Source organism: Schistocerca piceifrons, chromosome 4 (assembly GCF_021461385.2).
Source record: "Schistocerca piceifrons isolate TAMUIC-IGC-003096 chromosome 4, iqSchPice1.1, whole genome shotgun sequence".
In the NCBI taxonomy this organism is placed as follows: domain Eukaryota; kingdom Metazoa; phylum Arthropoda; class Insecta; order Orthoptera; family Acrididae; genus Schistocerca; species Schistocerca piceifrons.
The window spans coordinates 221774084-221795919 of NC_060141.1; the positions used below are offsets into that span (position 1 = coordinate 221774084).

The 21836-nt window shown below is 39.5% G+C and overlaps 1 protein-coding gene across 1 annotated transcript in view; it reads left to right on the forward strand.

Annotated features, from left to right (window-relative positions):
- LOC124794887 (multicystatin) overlaps positions 1-21836 on the forward strand; it is a 189125-nt gene that overhangs the window by 52107 nt on the left and 115182 nt on the right. Inside the window, exons 5-6 of the mRNA XM_047258583.1 lie at positions 9352-9495; positions 11655-11759. Of these exons, the coding sequence (XP_047114539.1) occupies positions 9352-9495; positions 11655-11759 (249 nt within the window). The remainder of the gene's footprint in view (positions 1-9351; positions 9496-11654; positions 11760-21836) is intronic.

The following is a 21836-nucleotide window of genomic DNA, read 5'->3' on the forward strand; positions in this document are numbered from 1 at the left end:
CTTATCTTAGAAGAAAGATTAAGAAAAGGCAAACCTACGTTTCTAGCATTTGTAGACTTAGAGAAAGCTTTTGACAATGTTAACTGGAATACTCTCTTTCAAATTCTGAAGGTGGCAGTGGTAAAATACAGGCAGCGAAAGGCTATTTACAATTTGTGCAGAAACCAGATGGCAGTTATACGAGTCGAGGGGCATGAAAGGGAAGCAGTGGTTGGGAAAGGAGTGAGGCAGGGTTGTAGCCTGTCCCCAATGTTATTCAATCTGTATATTGAGCAAGCAGTAAAGGAAACAAAAGAAAAATTCGGAGTAGGTATTAAAATTCATGGAGAAGTAGTAAAAACTTTGAGGTTCGCCGATGACATTGTAATTCTGTCAGAGACAGCAAAGGACTTCTAAGAGCAGTTGAACGGAATGAACAGTGTCTTGAAAGGAGGATATAGGATGAACATCAACAAAAGCAAAACAAGGATAGTGGAATGTAGTCAAATTAAATCGGGTGATGCTGAGGGAATTAGATTAGGAAATGAGACACTTAAAGTAGTAAAGGAGTTTTGCTATTTAGGGAGTAAAATAACTGATGATGTTCGAAGTAGAGAGGATACAAAACGTAGACTGGCAATGGCAAGGAAAGCGTTTCTCAAGAAGAGAAATTTGTTAACATCGAGTATAGATTCAAGTGCCAGGAAGTCGTTTCTGAAAGTATTTGTATGGAGTGTAGCCATGTATGGAAGTGAAACATGGAGGATAAGTAGTTTGGACAAGAAGAGAATAGAAGCTTTCGAAATGTGGTGCTACAGAAGAATGCTGAAGATAAGGTGGGTAGATCACGTAACTAATGAGGAGGTATTGAATAGGATTGGGGAGAAGAGAAGTTTGTGGCACAACTTGACTGGAAGAAGGGATCGGTTGGTAGGACATGTTTTGAGGCATCAAGGGATCACAAATTTAGCATTGGAGGGCAGCGTGGAGGGTAAAAATCGTAGAGGGAGACCAAGAGATGAATACACTAAGCAGACCAAGAGATGAATACACTAAGCAGATTCAGAAGGATGTAGGTTGCAGTAGGTACTGGGAGATGAAGAAGCTTGCACAAGATAGAGTAGCATGGAGAGCTGCATCAAACCAGTCTCAGGACTGAAGACCACAACAACAACAACATGAAAAGTGCTAGGGTACACCATCCACTTCAAAAACATAGAGACAGCTGAGCAAATGATTCATCATAATTGATAATCATAATGCCAGAATGATGACTTTGTGTACAGGCTGAACATCAGCCACTGTTCTGTTACTGCAATAGTTCGAGAATCTCTAAACTATTGCTAAGTTTGTGCTTGTTTGGTACCATTAAATTGCCAGACAGACACAAAGAAGTATATTTAGAAATGTCAAAATCACATTAAGGCATTCTGAAGAGGAAAGAGAAGACTCCATGGATTCGTCACTGTGAAGCACAGAGTAAATGGCAGAGCAGAGCTTGGTGTGGAGAAATCCATCTTTACATGTAGCAAAAAAGTTCGAGCCAAGTTTTGCAGGATGTTTAATGACACTATTTTGGGACGTGGAAGTTCCAGTGCTGATTCATTACACTCCTACAGCTGAATAGCGGCAGCTACAGTGAGTTACTGTGACATTTTAAACCCATAAACAAAGCAAAGAGGAGAAGGAAAATTCAAAAAGTATGACGCTGTTTAAAGAAAATTCTCACCACCATACAAGTGAGAAAACAAATGGTACATTCAAAATCTTGCATTTTAGAGTTACTGAAATTCTCACCTTTCAATTTTGACCTAGTTCTAAGTAACTTTTACACTTTTTATTCAGTGAAGGAGCATTTCTGTCATTACTCATTTTCACTGATGATGAGGTTGTGGAGACATACAAAGTTTGTCAAGAGATGGTCCAAGTGCATAAAGTTGAGGAGATTATGTGGAAAAATGATGTTACAGGCACTGTTGTTTCCCCAATGAAAAGTTTCTTTTTTAAAAAAACTCCTTTACTTTTTGACTTGCTTTCATCTTTAGCCTCAGAGATGTAAATTCTGGCTAACAATATTGTGGGTATTAAATTGATTTTAGCTCTCCAGTACATAGCTGCATTGACTTATGAAAGCAGTAAATTTACATTAATGCTGTAATTGAAATTTTAGATAAAATTGAATCTGAGAGTAGTATTAATTAATTAATTAAATAACAAAAAAAACTGATCATTTGTCAAGTGAAAAGTGAGATTACATTTTAACATTGTTGTTATTATTATTATTATTATTATTATTTTTAAGACAGTAAAGTATGAAATTAGTGTGTATGTACAGCTATTTTTCCTTCCGTCTTCCTTTTAAGCTCTTTCTCTCTATTATTTTTGCCATCACTTTTATGTATCATAATTTTGCATAGCCTTTTATGAAAACTTGACATTGTTTACAAAAAACTTGCTCTTAATTTTGATGTAGTCCCATTTTAGGTTAATGTACATTAGCTAATGTTTCTCTACTGAACTGGTAGCATTCCTGAAGTGTGATTCTGGAGGTTAGCAAAATAATCTATTGATCTTGGGACGTTTCCTCACTACAGACGTCTTTACAAGATTTGACACAATGTGTGTTCCCACATCAAAAAAGTGTGGTTGTTTTTACTTCAGATTTCTCAGTTCTCGGATTGCCAAAGTGTCCTCTGTCATGACGTGCACTGTCCTGATGAACTATGATTTCTTTCCTTTGGAATTGTGGCTTCATTTGTGTAGTGTCCACCAGTTTCTTTTTATGCAATTGCAGAAGACAAGCAGCAAGATGGATTCAATTTGCATCTGAGAAATACAGACCAAACACATTCCAGCAGATGAAATGGACTTCATAATTTATTGTGCATGCTCAGTGGATTCCGTCCACTGCTTTGATTGCCATTTACCTTTCCAGTAAGCACCAGTATTGTTACATTACCTTTTATCAGTGCATTCAGTGGGTAGTAATTAGATAGTAATTAGCATATTCTTGACATTTGGTTGCTGGCTCAGTTGCTTTCTAAGGTTCCTGTCAGGTGTCTTGACTGCACTTGCATTGGCATTGATTGATGCCTTAGCTCATTGAGATGTTTGTTCTTGTTTTGAATCACTAAGTATTAACCAAAAACAATTCAACAAATTACCAGTCTCCATAATTTGACCTCTTGATTTTTACTGTAGGTACTATTATCAAAACAACTGGAGGTGTTTTGTCTAAGTAAAGCGAAAACCGGGATAGAGGGTAGCATCACTTCGACAAATACGAAATATAGGGTGAGGCATCCATTTAGTGTAGGTGTTTTGTTTGATATGCCAAGAATATTGGTAATTGCATAATAGTTATAAAACAATGTGTAGGACTATATAGACATAGAGATGCAGAATGAAATGCATTTGTCTCACTGTCAAGAGAGCTATGCATAAAACCTTCAGTGATCACTGTAGCAGAATATTGACAAATGGTCTTTCACAAAACTCAAAGAAATTCTGGTCAAACAATGGAAAATCCAGGATGGAATGTAACAATACGAGAGAAGGAAAGTTGCCACTCACCATATAGTGGAGATGCTGAGCTGCGATAGGCAAAATAAAAAGATTCGCACAAACATAGCTTTCGGCCATTAAGGCCTTTGTCAGCAGTAGACATACATACATACACACACGCACACACACACTCTCATGCAAGAGCAACTTGCACACGCATCTGCAGCAGCACCAGTGCATGATGGGAGTGGCGACTGCGTAGGGGGAGGAGGAGACTGGGGCGGGGAGGGGTAGGGATAGTATGGTGGGAGTGGCCGACAGTGAAGTGTTGCAGTTTAGATGGAGGGTAGGAGAGAAGGTGCGGAGGGGGGAGGAGGTAAGTAGCGGAAACGAGAGAAATAAAAATAAAAGAAATTAAAAGACTGGGTGTGGCGTTGAAATGACGGCTGTGTAGTGCTGGAATGGGAACAGGGAGGGGGCTGGATGGGTGAGGAGAGTGACTAATGAAGGTTGAGGCCAGGAGGGTTACTGGAAAGTAGGATGTCTTGCAGGGAAAGTTTCCACCTGCGCAATTCAGAAAAGCTGGTGTTGGTGGGAAGGATCCATATGGCACAGGCTGTGACGCACTCACTGAAATGAAGGATATCATGTTTGGCAGCATGTTCAGCAAAAGGGTGGTCCACTTGTTTCTTGGTCACAGTTTGTCGGTGGCCGTTCATGCGGACAGACAGCTTGTTGTTTGTCATGCCTACATAGAATGCAGCACAGTGGTTGCAACTTAGCTTGTAGATACATGACTGTTTTCACAGGTAGCCCTGCCTTTGATGTGATAGGTAAGATTAGTGACTGGACTGGAGTAGGTGGTGGTAGGAGGATGTGTGGGACAGGTCTTGCATCTGAACTGAATTACATTCTCCGCCAGGGTTTCGATTACGTCTTGTAGTGCCCTGAAATGAGAAATGTCCTACCCACTATCCTTCCTACCCCTCCTACCGTGGTATTCTGCCGTCCACCGAACCTACACAATATACACGTCCATCCTTACACAAACCCTGCTCCCAATCCCTTACCTCATGGTTCATAGTTTATTGATAGAATACTGGGGAAGCAAAGTCAGTCTAGAAAGGAGATTGCTTATGAATCACTTGTGTGATCCATTCTAGAATATTGCTGAAATGTGCTGGACATGCACCAAATCGGGCTAACAGGTGATATTGAATGTATACAGAGAAGAGCAGCATGAATTGTCACAGGTTTGTTTGATCTGTGAGAGAGAAGAAACTGAACTGGAAGATTCTTGAAGATAGGTCTAAACTAACCCAAGAAACTTTCTTAACAAAGTTTCAAGAACTGGCTTTAAATGATGACTCTAGGAATATACTACAACCCCCTTTGTATTGCTCATACAGTGATGTTAAGGACTAAAGTAGAACAATTACAGCATGCACAAGGCATTCAGACAGTCACTCTTCCTGCTCTCCATATGTGAATGGGATGGGAAGAGACCCTAATAACTGGTACAATGGGGCTTATCCTCTGCCATGCACTTTATGATGGTCTGCAGAGTATAGATGTAGAAATCTACTTTCACTTGGAGAAATAGACACAATGGGATCATAAAATAATAGCTGCATTTCTTTGTAACAGTATTAACCACTGAGAAGCAGGTATGAAATTAGATTTTTCAAATGGAAGTGTGCAGTTTTCTTCTTTTTCTTCTTCTCCTTCTCTCTCTCTCTTTTTTTTTTTGATACCGTATTTACTCGAATCCAAGCCGCACCTGAAAAATGAGACTCGAAATAAAGGAAAAAAAAAATTTCCCGAATCTAAGCTGCACCTGAAATTTGAGACTCGAAATTCAAGGGGAGAGAAAAGTTTTAGGCCGCACATCGAAATTGAAACAAAGTTGGTCCATTGTAATATGAGACACAATTTAGGTCGAATGAATGACGATACAGCTACAGTAGTTTGGTTCGAGTCGTAAGCCTAGCAGTTAAGCTTTACCAGGTAGCCATTGCTATGCGTCAGGCGCTCCGTCAGTATTTATACGGGTACCCTTCCTTTTTCACGTGCTTCGTCTGGTTTGAATCGATTGCTTATTTTGCTTTGATCTGATAAGTGCCGTTTTCTTTGTTATAGGTGTTTACGCCACTGTAAGCTGAAAATACATTACTGTACTGTGTCATGCACTGTTTGTCGCATTCTGATAGTGCGTGTTTACGGCCTGTCGCTGATCGCGGCATGGCTTGCTTTTGTGCGCTCTACCGCTGCTTACAATTAAAAAAAAAAAAAAAAAAGAGAGAGAGAGGAATCGTCTCATTAGTGAAACAATGGCAAGAGACTGCTATTTCTTGTTACTTACACTGCTGCTTTCTTTGATAATGATCAACAAGAACCAAATAATAGACTGTGTATGATAGAACATGTTCTGAACGAGAGTTAGGCGAAAATTTTTCTCCGTTTGAAAATCTTTGCGGCCGCTTCTTTAGTACATCAAATTCTGCACAGAAATTAGTCATCTTAGATTTAAAAATCTATTCAGTTGCCGTGCTTCATTTCTGACTGTATCTCTATTAGGCATAAAGATAATACGAATATAAACATGACACGATACGTATATTCTTCCGTGTTTGCTGTTGTCTCGCTCTAGTTTCGTAGTTTATGAGGCAGACAGGATTTAAATGAGATAGCAGCAAACACGAAAGAATACATGGCAAAATGTTTATATTCGTATTATTCTTATGGTGAAGAGAATAGTGCATGTGATTCACATTGCATCAGGTTCCTATTAGCAACCATCTCTTCTCACAGGTAGGAAAAAATTCAGAACGTAGAGTTGGCCATATTGACAAACATCCCAAACAGTCTTGCGAGTCGTATGTTCGTAGTACTTTGAAATTCTGCTACATTCGAAGATGAACAATACGGAATTTGTATTTACTTTGTTGGATAATGTATGAAAATGGTGGAAACTCGGGACGGAGAAAAAAAGCTCGTCTTCCACCTTTTTTAAAATTTATTTATTGACGCAGAGGTTTTGGCGCCAGTATTTATCTTTGTGTCTACAAAGCATGCTACATATAGTCGACGGCAGAAGTTAGTTGTGGCGGCACCTACTAACATTTTTCAGAACTTCCGCTTGCTTTGCACTCGATTCTAAGCCGCAAGCGGTTTTTTGCATTACAAAGACAGGAAAAAAAGTGCGGCTTAGATTCGAGTAAATATGGTAATAATTCTGGATGAGTTCTGCAACAGTATACTGGGACACACAGTGTCAATGTCCTGCTGCTGTCTTTCATCAGATGACCGCCTCTCCCATTTGCTTTCCGCCTCCTACCCTCCTACAGCAGAATCGGATATAACTGGAAGGAGTGAACAAGTTGAAAATTCTGACCTGCTCACTAGTTAATGAGCTCTGTTGACCAGCTTTGCTTTGGATGTATTTTTGTTGGTAGTAAACCACCAAAGACAAAGTATTTTATGATGAACTGTTATCCCACTTAATCCATTTGCAAAACACACATAGTGTGACTGCTGTAAATGAATCTACTTCATATGTCTAGTTGGCAGCTGACTAGTGTGAATATACGAGGTGGACTAGTGTAAAGGAATTAAGTTTTATTGACATATTCATCATCTCTGCAACAGCGCAGGAGCTTTTCATTTATGTTGTTTAGAAAAGAACTGTTGAGTCACTGAATATAAAGATAGCTGAAAATGAGACCCAACAAATGGGCACAACATTTCATTAGTCTGTTATTAACCTTTCAGAACTAGAAGAATCATTTTGTTCTCATTTGAATTACACGCACTGAAATGAAATGAATGGATGGTGAGAGATGAATACAATGAAGATATAATATTATGAAAAGGAAAGTTGCCACTCACCATACAGTGGAGATGCCGAGTCACAGATAGGCACTACAAAAAGACTGTCACACGTAAAAGCTTTTGGCCAGTAAGGCCTTTGTCAAAATACACACACACACACACACACACACACACACACACACACACACACAAGACTGCAGTCTCAGGTGGGGGTAAGGAGGAGGCTGGGGTGGGGAGGGATAGTGGGGTAGGGGTGGTGGACAGTGCAGTGCTCCTGGGGAGCACGCAGGGACAAGGTGGAGAGAGGGTGTAGTGCAGCTATGTGCAGTCGGGAGGTTAGCTGGGGGCAGGGGAGAGATGGGGAGGCAGGGGGCAGGGGGCAGGGGTAGCGGAAAAGAAGTAAAAAGACTCGGTGCGATGGTGGAATGAGAGCTGTGTAGTGCTGGAATGGGAACAGGGAAGGAGCTGGATGGGTAAGGACAATGGCTAATGAATGTTGAAGCCATGAGGGTTACAGGAACGTAGGATATATTCCAGGGAAAGTTCCCATTTGCACAGTGCAGAAAAGGTGTTGGTGGGAAGGATCCATATGGCACAGGCTGTGAAACAGTCATTGAGATGAAGGATGTCATGTTTGGCAGCGTGCTCAGCAGCAGGGTGGTCCACTTGTTTCTTGGCCACAGTTTGTCAGTGGCCATTCATGCAAACAGACAGCTTGTTGGTTGTCATGCCCACATAGAATGCAGCACAGTGGTTGCAGCTTAGCTTGTAGATCGCATGACTGGTTTCACAGGTAGCCCTGCCTTTGATGGAATAGGTGATGTGTGTAACCGGACTTGAGTAGGTGGTTGTGGGAGGATATACGGGACAGGTCTTGCATCTGGGTCTAAGATATACATATGTGTCTTTTTGCTCACAGTTATGCAAGTAATACTGGTAACATACCATCTAAAAATGTAATAAGTCTTATTTAGACCAAACGTGTTTCAATTTATTTCAAAGCATCTGCAGTGGTTGGATTTATTTAACTTTATACCGGATTCCTAATGTTCTTCCACACATAGTAAGAAGCCAAAAATCTGACCTCTGAAGATGCTTTAAAATGAAGTGTAGTACATATGGTTCAAACAAGACTTTTTTTTACAGTTGCAAAATGTGGTACATAACATGCATTACAATGAAGATAAAATGCCATGAAATGACAGTAGCAAAAGATCTTCATAAATTTGAATTGGGAGAATCTAATTTGTTTGAAATACATTCCTTGTGTCAAGGTAAGCCATAGTCTTCAAGACTCAATTCTTCCAGGTGCGCTATTCTTACAAAACCCATGGGAGTACTTGTGATTGGTTAGGGATTCATAGGTGGAAACACCAGTGACAATGTAAGTTTGAACGATACCTGTGGGGCCGGCCGGGGTGGCCGAGTGGTTCTAGGCGCTACAGTCCGGAACCGCGCGACCGCTACAGTCGCAGGTTCGAATCCTGCCTCGGGCATGGATGTGTGTGATGTCCTTAGGTTAGTTAGGTTTAAGTAGTTCCAAGTTCTAGGGGACTGATGACCTCAGATGTTAAGTCCCACAGTGCTCAGAGCCATTTGAACCATTTGATACCTGTGGGCATGCTTACATAACCTAAAGGTTAGGGCGATTGCTCGTGATAACTAGGAAATCTAGGTTCAAGCTCTGGTTTGGCACAAATTTTCATTAGTTAGACATATTCAAAGTATTTTTCCAGTTATCTAGTAATTTTCCTAATGCTGTTATTAGCCATGCATAAGGAGCGATAGTGGTGAAATCAGTCTCCAGCAGATTTAATCTTACAATTCTAAGATTTATTTTGTTCTTACTTTGAATTATCAATGAACATCTCAATGTACCTTTCCTAGTGTGCTTACATTTTGGCATACATTTCACTTTTACCCTTTAGATTTTAAGGTGATCTTTTACTTTTTATAACTCAGACTTACGTGTTTGGTAGCTTTAATTTGGAACAAACAGCAATATATGCTCCTAACTACATGTAAACTCTTCTGTAGACACTTGTAGGGGGCTTTACGGATGCAGATGTCAATGAAGAAGGTGTCAAGAATGCTGTAGATTTTGCTCTCACTGAAATTGACAAGTCATCAAATTCAGCCTACAAGCAAGCACTAGTTCAGATTCTGAGTGCCCAGAAACAGGTGAGAATACGTAGTTATGTTATTTCTCCACAATAACATGTTTATCAAACATTTGACAGTTGTTAGTTGTTTTGTGAGTTTGAAGGCAATGAATTCTCAAAGCTGAGGTTCAAATTTTAACTGGCATGTATATGTCACACATCCAGCTTTTATGTCAGAATAGAACCTAGTAGCATTTAGTATAATGTATTTTAATTGTTGCATCATTCAGTGTAGTATAAACACTGGCAGTATATATTTTTACATTACATCATCTCATGTAGGGCAAGCCTCCAAAGTCCATCACAGCTGGAAAAACTGTGTAACATGCTGATTGTTATTATTATCACCACCATCACCACCGCCAGTACCACCATATTTATCTGACTATGATAACTTTGCAGTCTCAGAGTTCACTTTTTTTACATCCACGTAAATAAAATTACATCAGAAATATAAAGGATACATGGGACATTAGATATTATGGTTAATAAATCCTTAAATATTTACTATAGCTAAAGTTGACAGGAAATTGCTTTATACCACATGATAGGCTGTTTTAGTAATCTCTTCCAACAGTAACGGGACTGTGACCCGTTGTCATTTCATTATTCAGTACCAAACAATAATCATCTCTGGTTCATATATTGTAATGGTGAATGTCTCTACTCATCATGATATTTTCTATATTTATGTGCATATGACTGTGAGTGTTTTAATAAAATACAAAATACAAAATATATTTAATAAAATACTCTCTAAAGGGCTGACATCAGCTTAGATTGACAGTCATTCTTATCAATTTATTCTAGAGCTTGAAGTGCCAAAGAAACTAGTTTAGCCATGTGTATTTAAATACAAAGATATGTAAACAGGTAGAATATGGTGCTGTGGTCAGCAATGCCTATATAAGACAACAAGTGTCTGGCAAAGTTGTTAGATTGGTTACTTCTGCTACAATGGCAGGTTATCAAGATTTAAGTGAGTTTTAATGTGGTGTTATAGTTGGCGCGTGAGCTATGGAACACAGCAAATCTGAGGTAGTGATGAAGTGGGGATTTTCCTCGTACCGTGAATATCAGGAATCCAGTAAAACATCAAATCTCCGACATCGCTGCAGCCAGAAAAATATCCTCCAAGAATGGGCCCAATGACGACTGAAGAGAATCATTCATTGTGACAGTAGTGCAACCCTTCTGCAAATTACTGCAGATTTCAATGCTGCGTCATCAACAAGTGTCAACGTGTAAATCATTCAATGAAACATCATCGATATGGGCTTTCGGAGCCGAAGGTCCACTCGTGTAACCTTGATGACTGCACAACACAAAGCTTTACAGCTCGCCTGGGCCTGTCAACACTGACATTGGACTGTTGACTGGACACATGTTGCCTGGTCACATGAGTCTTGTTTCAAGCTGTATCGAGTGAATGGACGTGTATGGGTATCAAGACAACCTCATGAATCCATGGATCCTATGTGTCACAAGAGGACTATTCAAGGTGGTGGAGGCTCTGTAATGGTGTGGAGCATGTGCAGTTGGAGTGATGTGGGACCCCTGATACGTCTAGATAAGACTCTGACAGGTGACATACGTGTGCATCCCGTCTGATCACCTGCATCTGTTCATGTCCATTGTGCATTGTGATGGACTTGGACAATATGAAACTCCATCAGGAACACTCTTCTGAGTTTAAACACTTCCGCTGGTCACCAAACTCCCCAGACATGAACATTATTGAGTGTATCTGGGATGGATTGCAACATGTTGTTCAGAAGAGATCTCCACCACCTCGTACTCATACAGATTTATGGACAGCTGTGCAGGATTCATGGTGTCAGTTTCCTGAATCACTACTTCAGACATTAGTTGAGTCAATGCCACATTGTGTTGTGGCACTTCCTCATTCTCCCAGGGGTCCTGCACAATATTAGGCAAGTGTACCAGTTTTTTTGGCTCTTCAATGTGCATTACAAATGCTACACCCCCAAATCTCAATTCCACATTGTATATGTGAGCAGATGAATCCATGGAATATTTTTTTGTAGTATAGAAGTAGTTACTGCAATTGTGAGAAGTTGTAATTGATGCTAACTTTTAAATATAAATTGAAAGATCTGGAGCAGTGCTTTGTACGTCGCACTTTAATCAGTTTTACTAATAAGTAACTTGCTTCAGGTGGTCGCTGGAACCTTGTACTATCTGCAGTTTGAAGTTGGTGATAGTAACTGTGATAAAAGAAGCAGCGAAGCTGCTACAGAATGCAGTCTGAAGGACGGATCGGTGAGTTTTGCAACAATAAAACAGATTGAAAGGAAGTATCAGGAAAATCTTCACAAAGGTGTTCTCTTTTTGTTTTGCATTTGTCGTCCAGTAAGGCCAGTGGAATATAATACAAGGGAAGATCGGAAAGTAAGGCACAATAAGTTTATTACCAAAAGATTCAATAGGGAGCAAAACAAAAGAAAAAAAAATCACAAATGAACTTGAATCTTTTACCTACTTTTCTACATAGTCACCAAGTTCTCAGCACATTTCTCCCAACGTGGTACCAGTTTCAGTATGCCCTTTTTGTAGAAGTCCATTTAGTTGGGCTATTGCCATCTGTGGTCTGCTGATGCCACTTCCACATCCGTCACAAAGCATAGGGAAGCCAGGAATTTCTTCATGGAACCAAACAAATGAAAGACCAACAGTGCAGGATTTGGAATGTATGCTGTATGCTGGAACACTTCCCACCCAAATTTGGTGATTTTCTCATGAACAGATTCAGCAACATGGGGATGAGCATTGTCATGAAGAAGTTTGACACTGTCAGCATTAATGTTGTGATTTGTCATGAAGGGCATGATGCAACTTAACCAAAGTTTTAATGTAGGCTGTAGCATTGACAGTGGTCCCATGTTGAGCATAGTCCACCAATGACACACAATGCTTATCCCGGAACACTGTCACAAACACTTTCCTAGCAGATTGAGTCACTTTGAATGTTTTTCATATTGGGGAGCCAGCATGTTTCCACTCTGTAAAGGCCTGCTTGGTTTCAGATGTGTAGTGGTACAGCCACAACTCATCACTAGTAATGATTTGAGAAAGTCATGCCCTTCTGTAGGGTAATGTGTAAAGTCATCTAAGCTTGTCATCATTTGCTGCCCCTTGTGGTTGTCTGTCAGGGTCTTAGGCACCCAATTTCAATGTGTCATGAACAGTACCTTACACATCACCATAGGAAATGTTGAACCGCTGTGATTAGGTTGACGTTTGCAGGTGACAGTCATTCAAGATTGCTGCCTCAATGGCCCCAACATTGTATGGGGCTACAGCTGTTACAGACATACTGAAATGTGGCAAATCACTAAGGTTCACATGACCCCCTTGGAAGAATAGAAACCACAAGGAGACATTGCTATGCCACATATAGCTGTCCCCATAAGTGCCACGTGTGTCTCTGTGAATTTCACTTGGTTTATGCACTTTAGCCCACAAATATCAAACTACACTTTGCTGCTCTTCACAATTTGACAACGGTAATATGTGCGCCATGTTTGTTTCATAGCTCAGGCTTCTGTTGCTAGAACTGCAAATGAAAACAAAATACTCTCTGTAGTTTAAACATCAAACTACATTGCCATGAAATTTCAAAATTCTAGCTGCAATACAAGTAGAGAAAAAAATTATTGTGCATTACTTTCCCATCCTTTCTTGTGCCAGTTTATATTAGCATGCAAAATTCCACTGTGATGTTATTGTAATCAAATAACCTTGCATTAAGGGGAATTAGTATGTTAGAGCTTACAATCAGTTAATTGAATGTGCAATGTACACTGAGATCCAATGGAAACAATTTTAAGGAACACAACATTTCATTATTATCTATTTGGGTACATGAAGTTTCATACTCATTACTTAACAACTTATTAGCTTACTTGAACACATTTTGTGACAGGTGTCCGTGCCTTTGCACATTTTTTGAGAATGTATAAACTGGAATATCTGACATAGTAATGTGTAAATATTGTACTTACATCATATTTTAAAATGTTACTTGCAATTAACTGTGGAGTAAATTTTTTTCTCAAGTTTCTCATACACACTTCACAATAAAAATAAATTAAAAGTGGAGAAATTAATAAGAAAAATAACAGAATAAAATGAAACATAAAACATAATTTCAGAAAAATAAAGAAAGAAGTCATCTCTCTTCATAGGAAACAAGTCTGATAGTTGTTATACTGTTTTATAAAATTACTTGTCAATTGCCCAGCATTGCCTGGTTACTAATTTACCCCAAACTTAAAACATAAAGTAAACCTGCTTTCTTGGATGAATTTCTGTGGACACCCTTGCAGAGATGAATGACTGTTCAGAAAACACAGGGCTGGGAAAATATTGTCCTGCACATGTAGTTACTACCAGAAGGTTCTAAAGAGTTCCATTTGTTCAACTCAACAAAACTTCCACATGAACATCATTGGAAGTGCCACAAAATAGAATCTGACATAAAATGACAATTTGGATACAATAGCCATCCTCAAAATAGTCAACGTAATTAAAAGAAATAGCTTTACTATCTATTACTTTAAAAGATAAAAAAAAGAAATAAAAATTATAACATAAACCCAGTACATCTCTCACTCTGCTGCACTGCAGTATGTCATAACCATGTAAAAATAAAACCAGCCAGGGTTGCCATGCATGACTCAACCAGTATGTATATGATGCAAATGGTATCCTAGCGGTCATTGGTACATGTATAATGTACAGATAATTATACAAAGTAATTAAAAGGAGGGTCATGTAAAAGTATAGTTGTCTAAACATTCTCATTATTATATAAGTAGGCAAAAAATATTCTTTTTTATATTTAGCCATATGAAAAACCTGTTTGAATTCTGACAGTTTATAGCTGATCAGAAATTAGCAAAATGTTCAAGAAATAAAACTGATTGTGACGGTGTGCTGATAAGTAATGCCGCCAAATTTTTTATTCTGTTCTCAATGTCGATTGAGATATTGGATGTCTCACCTTTCCTACTTCGCTGACATGAGTTGCAACTCTCTGTTGCTAGAGGATTTCAGATTGTCATGTAACATGGCAGTGTGTAATGTAACTATGACAGTGCATGAGAAACAATATGCTGTAATTGAGAAAACTGAAAGCATGAATCGGAAGAGTTCATCCACATGTGGAGCACTCGTTCCTCCTTCGACATGACAATACCAGATTATACACAAGCACTGTGACAGCTGCAAAAATTAACCACACTGGGCTCGTTGTCATCGATCATCCGCTGTACAGTCCTGACTTGGTCCCATCTGATTTTCATCTGTTTCAAAAACTTAGAGAACACCTTCGAGGTATAGGGTCTTCCCACACAAATGTGCCCTTATACAAAAATCATTCTAAAATTGAATTGTTGTGATGGCTCTAGAACTAATACTATATAGGAAGAAAATGGGGGAAAAAAACTTTGAGGAAATGTTTGAGTTTGTTCCTTATATTCCAATATATTTTGTGATTAGAACAAGTAATGAAAATGAAAATAGATAGGAAATTGGACATGAAATAACAAAATTAAGTAAATTATGACAACTTTTCAATAACATGATTTATACTGGAAAGATAGTGTAGTGGTCATCACTAGATAGTGCAGGCTACTCGTAACTCCACATTAGTTCATTTTGAGTGTAATTCTTGTTGTGCTATTCAAGGTATTTTCCTCTAGGAGTTGGGCCACTGCCCTGTGTACTGTGCATGCACACAGAGCTGTAGATGACAGTGGCACTGTTGACCTTCGCAAGCCTTCAATGGCACATGATGACACTTCACACTAGGCACTCAAATATCAGGAAATAAGTTCTTCAAAGATTTCAAAATAGTAGCTTTTGCTTAAATCAATTTTCTTGGTATGAACATGATCAGAATGCTTACTTTTGGGAGCAGGACACAAAATCTTCAAATTATGTGCTACAACTGTTATTCTATGTTTTTGATTTCTTAAGTTATCACCATGTGCTGTTTTACTGCAAGTATATGCGTGCTTTTTAAATCTTATTGCAAAACTATGTCCTGTCTGCCCAATATACAAACAGATGCAATCATCACATATAGTTTTATAAATGCCTGAATTAGAAAATTTACCACGATTGTGGCCTGTTTTATGGCAAAGACCAAATTGCAAAGTGTTGTTAGTATGGTAGACTAATTTTACATTGAATTTTCGAAAATAATTTTCAGTTTTTTGAGACACTCTGTCTTTGTACAGAAAAATTACATCACCCACATGTCTTTTAAAATATATAGTACTTTGTTTAAAAATAAGGAACTCATTTTCCAAAAATTAATAAAAATTTCTGCCATGCTGCTTGCCATAGTTACGCCTTTCTTTTGTTAGTATATTTTGTTATTATAAGTAGAACAATTGAAGGTAAAGTTATTTGAAAGATCTCAATAAATTCAATGATTTTTACAGTACTTATCTCCTAGTATTTACCTGCAATGAGATACAATCATCTTGGAAAACTGTGAAAAGATGTCATCATGCAGCAAGATAATGCTCGGCCACATTCTTCCAAATGGACGGCCAAAACAATAAAGGAATTGGGATTCAAATTGCTAAAACACCGGCCATACAGTCCAGATCTGGCTCCAAGTGAATTTTCATATGCTTGGACCATTAAAGATAGTGCTCAAGGGAAGATGATATGCAACCAATGCAGATGTCACTTATATGGTGCAAAATTGTTTACATGTGCAATAAAAAAACTTCTTGAAATGCTTGACAAAGAGTGTTGGAGTGCAGGGAGGTTATGTAGAAAAATAATGTATGTTTTAGTTTCCTATCACTAGAATAAACAACAGTGTTCTGTGCAGTAGTGCTATTTGTTTTTCTGTGCTCCGCCAATATCTTCGAGAAAATGGTAAACAGAAGAGTGAACAGCAGCGCGTCCAGCAATGGGGAAGCAGCAGGTGCGGCTGGCCCGCTCTTGGCGGAAGGTGCGGCCGCGGCTCCCGGTATAGCGGAGCTGGTCCACTCTGAGGTAAACGCTGCGCTTCGCGACAAAAACAATCTCGATCTGATAGCAGGCACTATATCAGATACTGTAATGGCAGCAGTATTGGCCAAAATGCGTGAAACCGTTGAGGCCAATACTGCCGAAATTACAGCACTAAAAAAGTCTGTGTCTGAATACGAGAAAAAGGCACGAGAGTTGGAAGTGAACCTATCTGGCACAACTGACGAACTAGAACAGTACCAAAGGCGAAATAGTCTACGACTGTTTGGAGTAGTAGAAAATAAGGAAGAAGACACGGACAACCTGCTTATACAGGTTGCGCGTGAAAAATTAGGCGTTGAAGTGACCAAGGCAGACATTGACAGGAGCCATCGGGTGGAACGAAAACTACCAGGTGCCACCAAACCTCGTCCAATAATAAATAAATTTGTCTCATACCGAAAAAGGGCAGAGATCTTTACCCAGAAGAAGAAGTTAGCAAGGACAGGGCTTACAATAAGGGAAGATCTGACACACGAACGGCTGAAGATTTTAAACAGTGCCATATCCCATTTCGGTCTTCAGAATGTGTGGACTCAGGATGGCAGAGTAATCATTAAGACAGCAGCTGGAAAGAAGACAGTCACAAACCTGACAGAACTGAATAGTATTAAGTGAAGCTACTCGAGCCAAAGGTGCAAACTTAACACCATTTGCAATTGTAACAGCCCCAATACTCAGATATAGTCTTGTAATTTTATTAATTTTTTAATTATACCCATATTTGTACCTTCAACTAATTGTTTTTGTAACTGTATTAACTTTTCACTATTTTTTTGTGTCTGTAGCTCTAACCATTACTTAATTTTAGTTACTGCTAATACTCTTTTCATTTTCTCAGTTTATTCTCTTCCGTTCTGAAATAGTTCTATTGCAACTATTAGTCTCTCCTTTAGTTCATTAATCACCCATCTCTTCGGTATAAATTGTTCATAACAAAAATCACTATCAGTATCACTTTAGCAAATTTCAATCTAATTGCAGCTTCCTACGATAATCACTACCAGTATCACTTTAGTAAATTTCAGTTTAATTCTAGCTTCCTACGATAATCTATTAATTATTAAGCTTACTTCTCTCTGCTGGCAGCATCGGCCTCTTAAATTACTCCCCTTTCCCTTATTTCCACCCTAAGCTGTTTCAAATACGCTAATTACATTTCGCCTCTTACGACATAGGATACACAGTGACACACAGCCGTCACTATTTTGGTCATATTCTCCTTGCACCGAATGCCACTAATCCATTTTCTATACTCCCGCAACCTCAGGAAATCTTTAGCAGTCGCCTTTCTTTCGGCACTCGCGGCGTCACAAACAGGGCGCGCAAAATCTCGGACACCCCTGTGTTATGTCACTTGGCGGAAGCAGCGGCCAGTGCCCCTCGCGGCAGGTAGTGCCTAACAAAGGGACAAACCAGTCTGCCACCCTACTCCAGGCTGCTCAGCGGAACGCGTCAGAGCTTTTAGCAGCTCATTGCAAATCCAGTCTTTACCTGCGCATTACGAAGAACTTAACCTCCTCTTCAACCAACTAAACTACCACGTAATCCTCTTATCCGAAACGTGGTTGAAACCACACATATCCTCTGCATCTTTTCATTTCCCAGGGTACACATTTCTTAGGGCAGACAGATCAAAAAAGCGAGGTGGCGGGGTCGGCGTGTATATACGAACAGATCTCAAAGCGAAAGTCTTACGTACGTCAAATCCTGCTGAAGAAAAAGAGGCTGAATTCATGTTCATTAAAATAAATATACAAAGTCGGAAATTCGTGACTGGCGTCGTGTACAAGCCGCAAAAAATAAGCTCAATGAGTTCCTTCCAGTCGGAATTCCATTCACTTCAGTGTCAATACGAACATGTCATCGTAATGGGTGACTTGAACATAGACCTGCTAAGAGACACTCCCTCCGCAATAAACCTAAGAAGACTGCTTAGTTGCAATAGCATGAACATTCTTCGATTACAACCTACACACCATACGGCGCACAGTCATACTCTTATAGACGTAATCGCAATGAAACAGACTGACAAAGTAAGAGATGTTGGTCAAACATCGGCCCCTGGCCTCTCAGCACATGATGTAATATTCCTGGCCTACTCTGTGCAGCCCCCAAGGATCAAATCGCGTTACATAACTTGTAGGAACATGAAACGTATTGACCTTGACACTCTAACAGCCGATTGCTCAGAAATCTCATGGCATCAAATAATCAGAAAACCCACAATCGACGGCAAAATTAATGAACTTGGTGATAAACTCACTGCCCTCTATGACAAACATGCACCTGTGTGCACAATCCGTGTAAGAAAATCTCCTGCTCCATGGCTGACAGCTTAATTACGTCAAATGATGACTAATAGGGATGCTGCCCACAGGCGTTTCAAGGCAGATCCGAAACCTGAGCGTTTCGAAGAATATGGAAAGCTACGGAACAGAGTGAAACAATGCATTCGCAATGCTAAAATCAGGCACGCTCGCTCCCTTGTATGCAGCGATCTGACGCCCACGACTCTATGGAAGAATCTCCGTAGCTTGGGGGTCGGAAAGGCAAAATCGGAAACTACTTTTCATGTGTCAGCTAACGAATTAAATGAATTCTTCTCTGCACCTCTGAATACCAACACAGCTGATAATTACCGTCCACAAGAATCCCCAAACAGGATAACTAACAACGATACCTTCCATCTAAAACATGTAACAACAAATACGGCAAGAAAAGCAATAACGAGAATCTCTTCTGATGCAATAGGCAACGACAGTATCGGTATAACCATGATTAAGAATGTTGCCGATATCTTAGTACCTGTCTTAACTGACATATTTAATTTTTCCCTCGTGAACGGAATATATCCCACTGCATGGAAAAGAAGCCTAATTCGACCCATCCCTAAGATCGAAAACCCGCAACTGCCTAGTGATTACCGACCAATTAGCATACTGCCTGCTGTTTCCAAAGCACTTGAATATATTGTTAATGACCAAATCACTGAACACTTGCATGAATTCAGCCTATATGACAAATTTCAATCCGGTTTCCGTAAACATCACAGCACAAACACTGCTCTAATTAAAGTAACTGATGACCTGAAATATGCCATCGACAATCGAAAGGCAACAATATTGACGCTACTGGACTTCAGCAAAGCTTTTGACACTGTTAACTTTGACATATTGCTCAGAAAAATGCAACAGATTAATTTCTCTGATAGTGCAATGATATGGTTTGAAAGCTACTTAAAAGACAGACAGCAATGTGTTGTCTGCGTAAATGAAAAATCTTCCTGGAAACATGTTTCCTCGGGAGTGCCACAAGGATCAGTCTTAGGACCACTTTTGTTTTCTTTATATGTCAACGATATTTCGTCGGTTCTGTCCTCCTGTAAATATCGTTTCTATGCCGACGACCTCCAGCTCTACCTAAGCGTCAGACCTGAAGATGTAAACACTGCAATCGCTCAGATGAATGATGATCTGTCTTCAGTAGTGACATGGGCGAAAAACCTGGGGCTTAAACAAAATGCAAAAAAGATGCAAGTAATCTTAATAGCCCATCAGAAATTAATAAGTTCAGATTTCCGCGAACGGCTACCTCCTATTCTGCTCGATGGTACTCCAATACCATATCAGAAAACAGTGAAGAACTTGGGTGTAACTTTGGATGAGCATCTCAACTGGGCGGAGAATACAGTCGCAGTGTGCCGAAAGACGTCTGCTTGTCTCTATGCTCTCAAAAAGTTTCGGAACATATTTCCACAGGACTTGAAATGCCAGCTCGTGCATGCACTCGTTCTACCGAACCTCCACTATTGTGATGTGATTCAACAAGGCATGAGTAGTGAAAACAAAAGACGGCTAGAGCTAACCATGAATGCCTGTGTGCGTTACACCTGCAACATTCGCTGATATGATCATGTTAGTGCTTCCTACTCCGAGCTAGGGTGGCTGCAGCCGGACAAATTGCGTGACTACCACAATCTATGTCTACTCCACCGACTCCTCGTCGCGCAAGCACCCCAGTACCTTGCTTCAGAGATTAAAAACCTGTCATGTCATCATAATCGAAACACGAGGTCACTCTTATTTGGTATCCTAACTGTGCCCACTCACAAAACAAAAACTTTTGCAAACTCCTTCTCAGTTGCCGCTGTCCGCCTCTGGAACAAACTGCCCCTTACCTTGCGCAAAATTCGATCTCCTGCTGCTTTTAAGAAGAAGTTGAAGCATTTCCTACTATCATCCTCATAAAGTTCTCCACAAAATTAATGTACAAGGACAATCCCCTCATCTGTCAAATAGCAAAGCTAGCCTCTCCTATCTTGCTCCTGAGATGCCTTCCTCTTCATCTATCTCTATTAGCCATGCAATCTTCTTTTCCTTTATATTTCCTTAATTATGTTTCATTACGTCTCTATTCTTCTCCTCCCTTCACCATGAGTCTCCCTCATACTCCCTGCTGCCAGCACTCCTATCTAAAATCTGTCTCTTCAATAATGTCTAATTATAACAGTACTTGTGACCTAAGAATATAAACTCTATATGTATGTATTTTTCCAGGTGTACCTTTCAAATTGTTTATTTCACTTTTTGTACTAGATGTAGTTTAACATGCCTACTAAAACATATGAATGTAAAATAAGTAGAATGCCTGGTTAGATGTAAGAGAGGGCCTGATGGCCCTAATCTTGCCAGGTTAAATAAATAAATAAATATTCCTTTCCTCAAAAGTTCCTTAATTTTTGACTTTCCCTCATAACCAAACTTGCTTTAATGATCAGTATGCCCTTGTCTGGGACGATGATATATGGAGGTTAGATATTAGCCTTTCTCGACATTACTAACTTAAAGAAAACCCACCACCACAGACAGATCGTGTATGATCATGCCATCCTCATAATATAAAAAATAATTCTTGAATTTGATGATCCATTACATGCACGAATCCCTTTGTCACAAGAAGAAATAGATAAAGAACTCAAAATTCTTAAACAAATAACCTGTGCTAATTAATATAAAAGTAAAGGCATAATGAATGTTTATTACAAGACCAAAAAGTGGAACACAGCATATGGAAACAAATGTAAGAATGTTGATGGCAAGAAAACAAAATATGTCGTGATTGAATGTCGGTAATGTCTCAAACAATTGAAAATTAAACCATGAAGGATTATAAGACATTAGCTGCCAGTGGGCATAGGTTTAGATCAATGGATAAAGTCGAAAATTTGTGCTGAACCGGGATTCAAACCTGGGTATCCAGCTTACTAGACAGATGTGCTAACCATTATGCCATCTGGACACA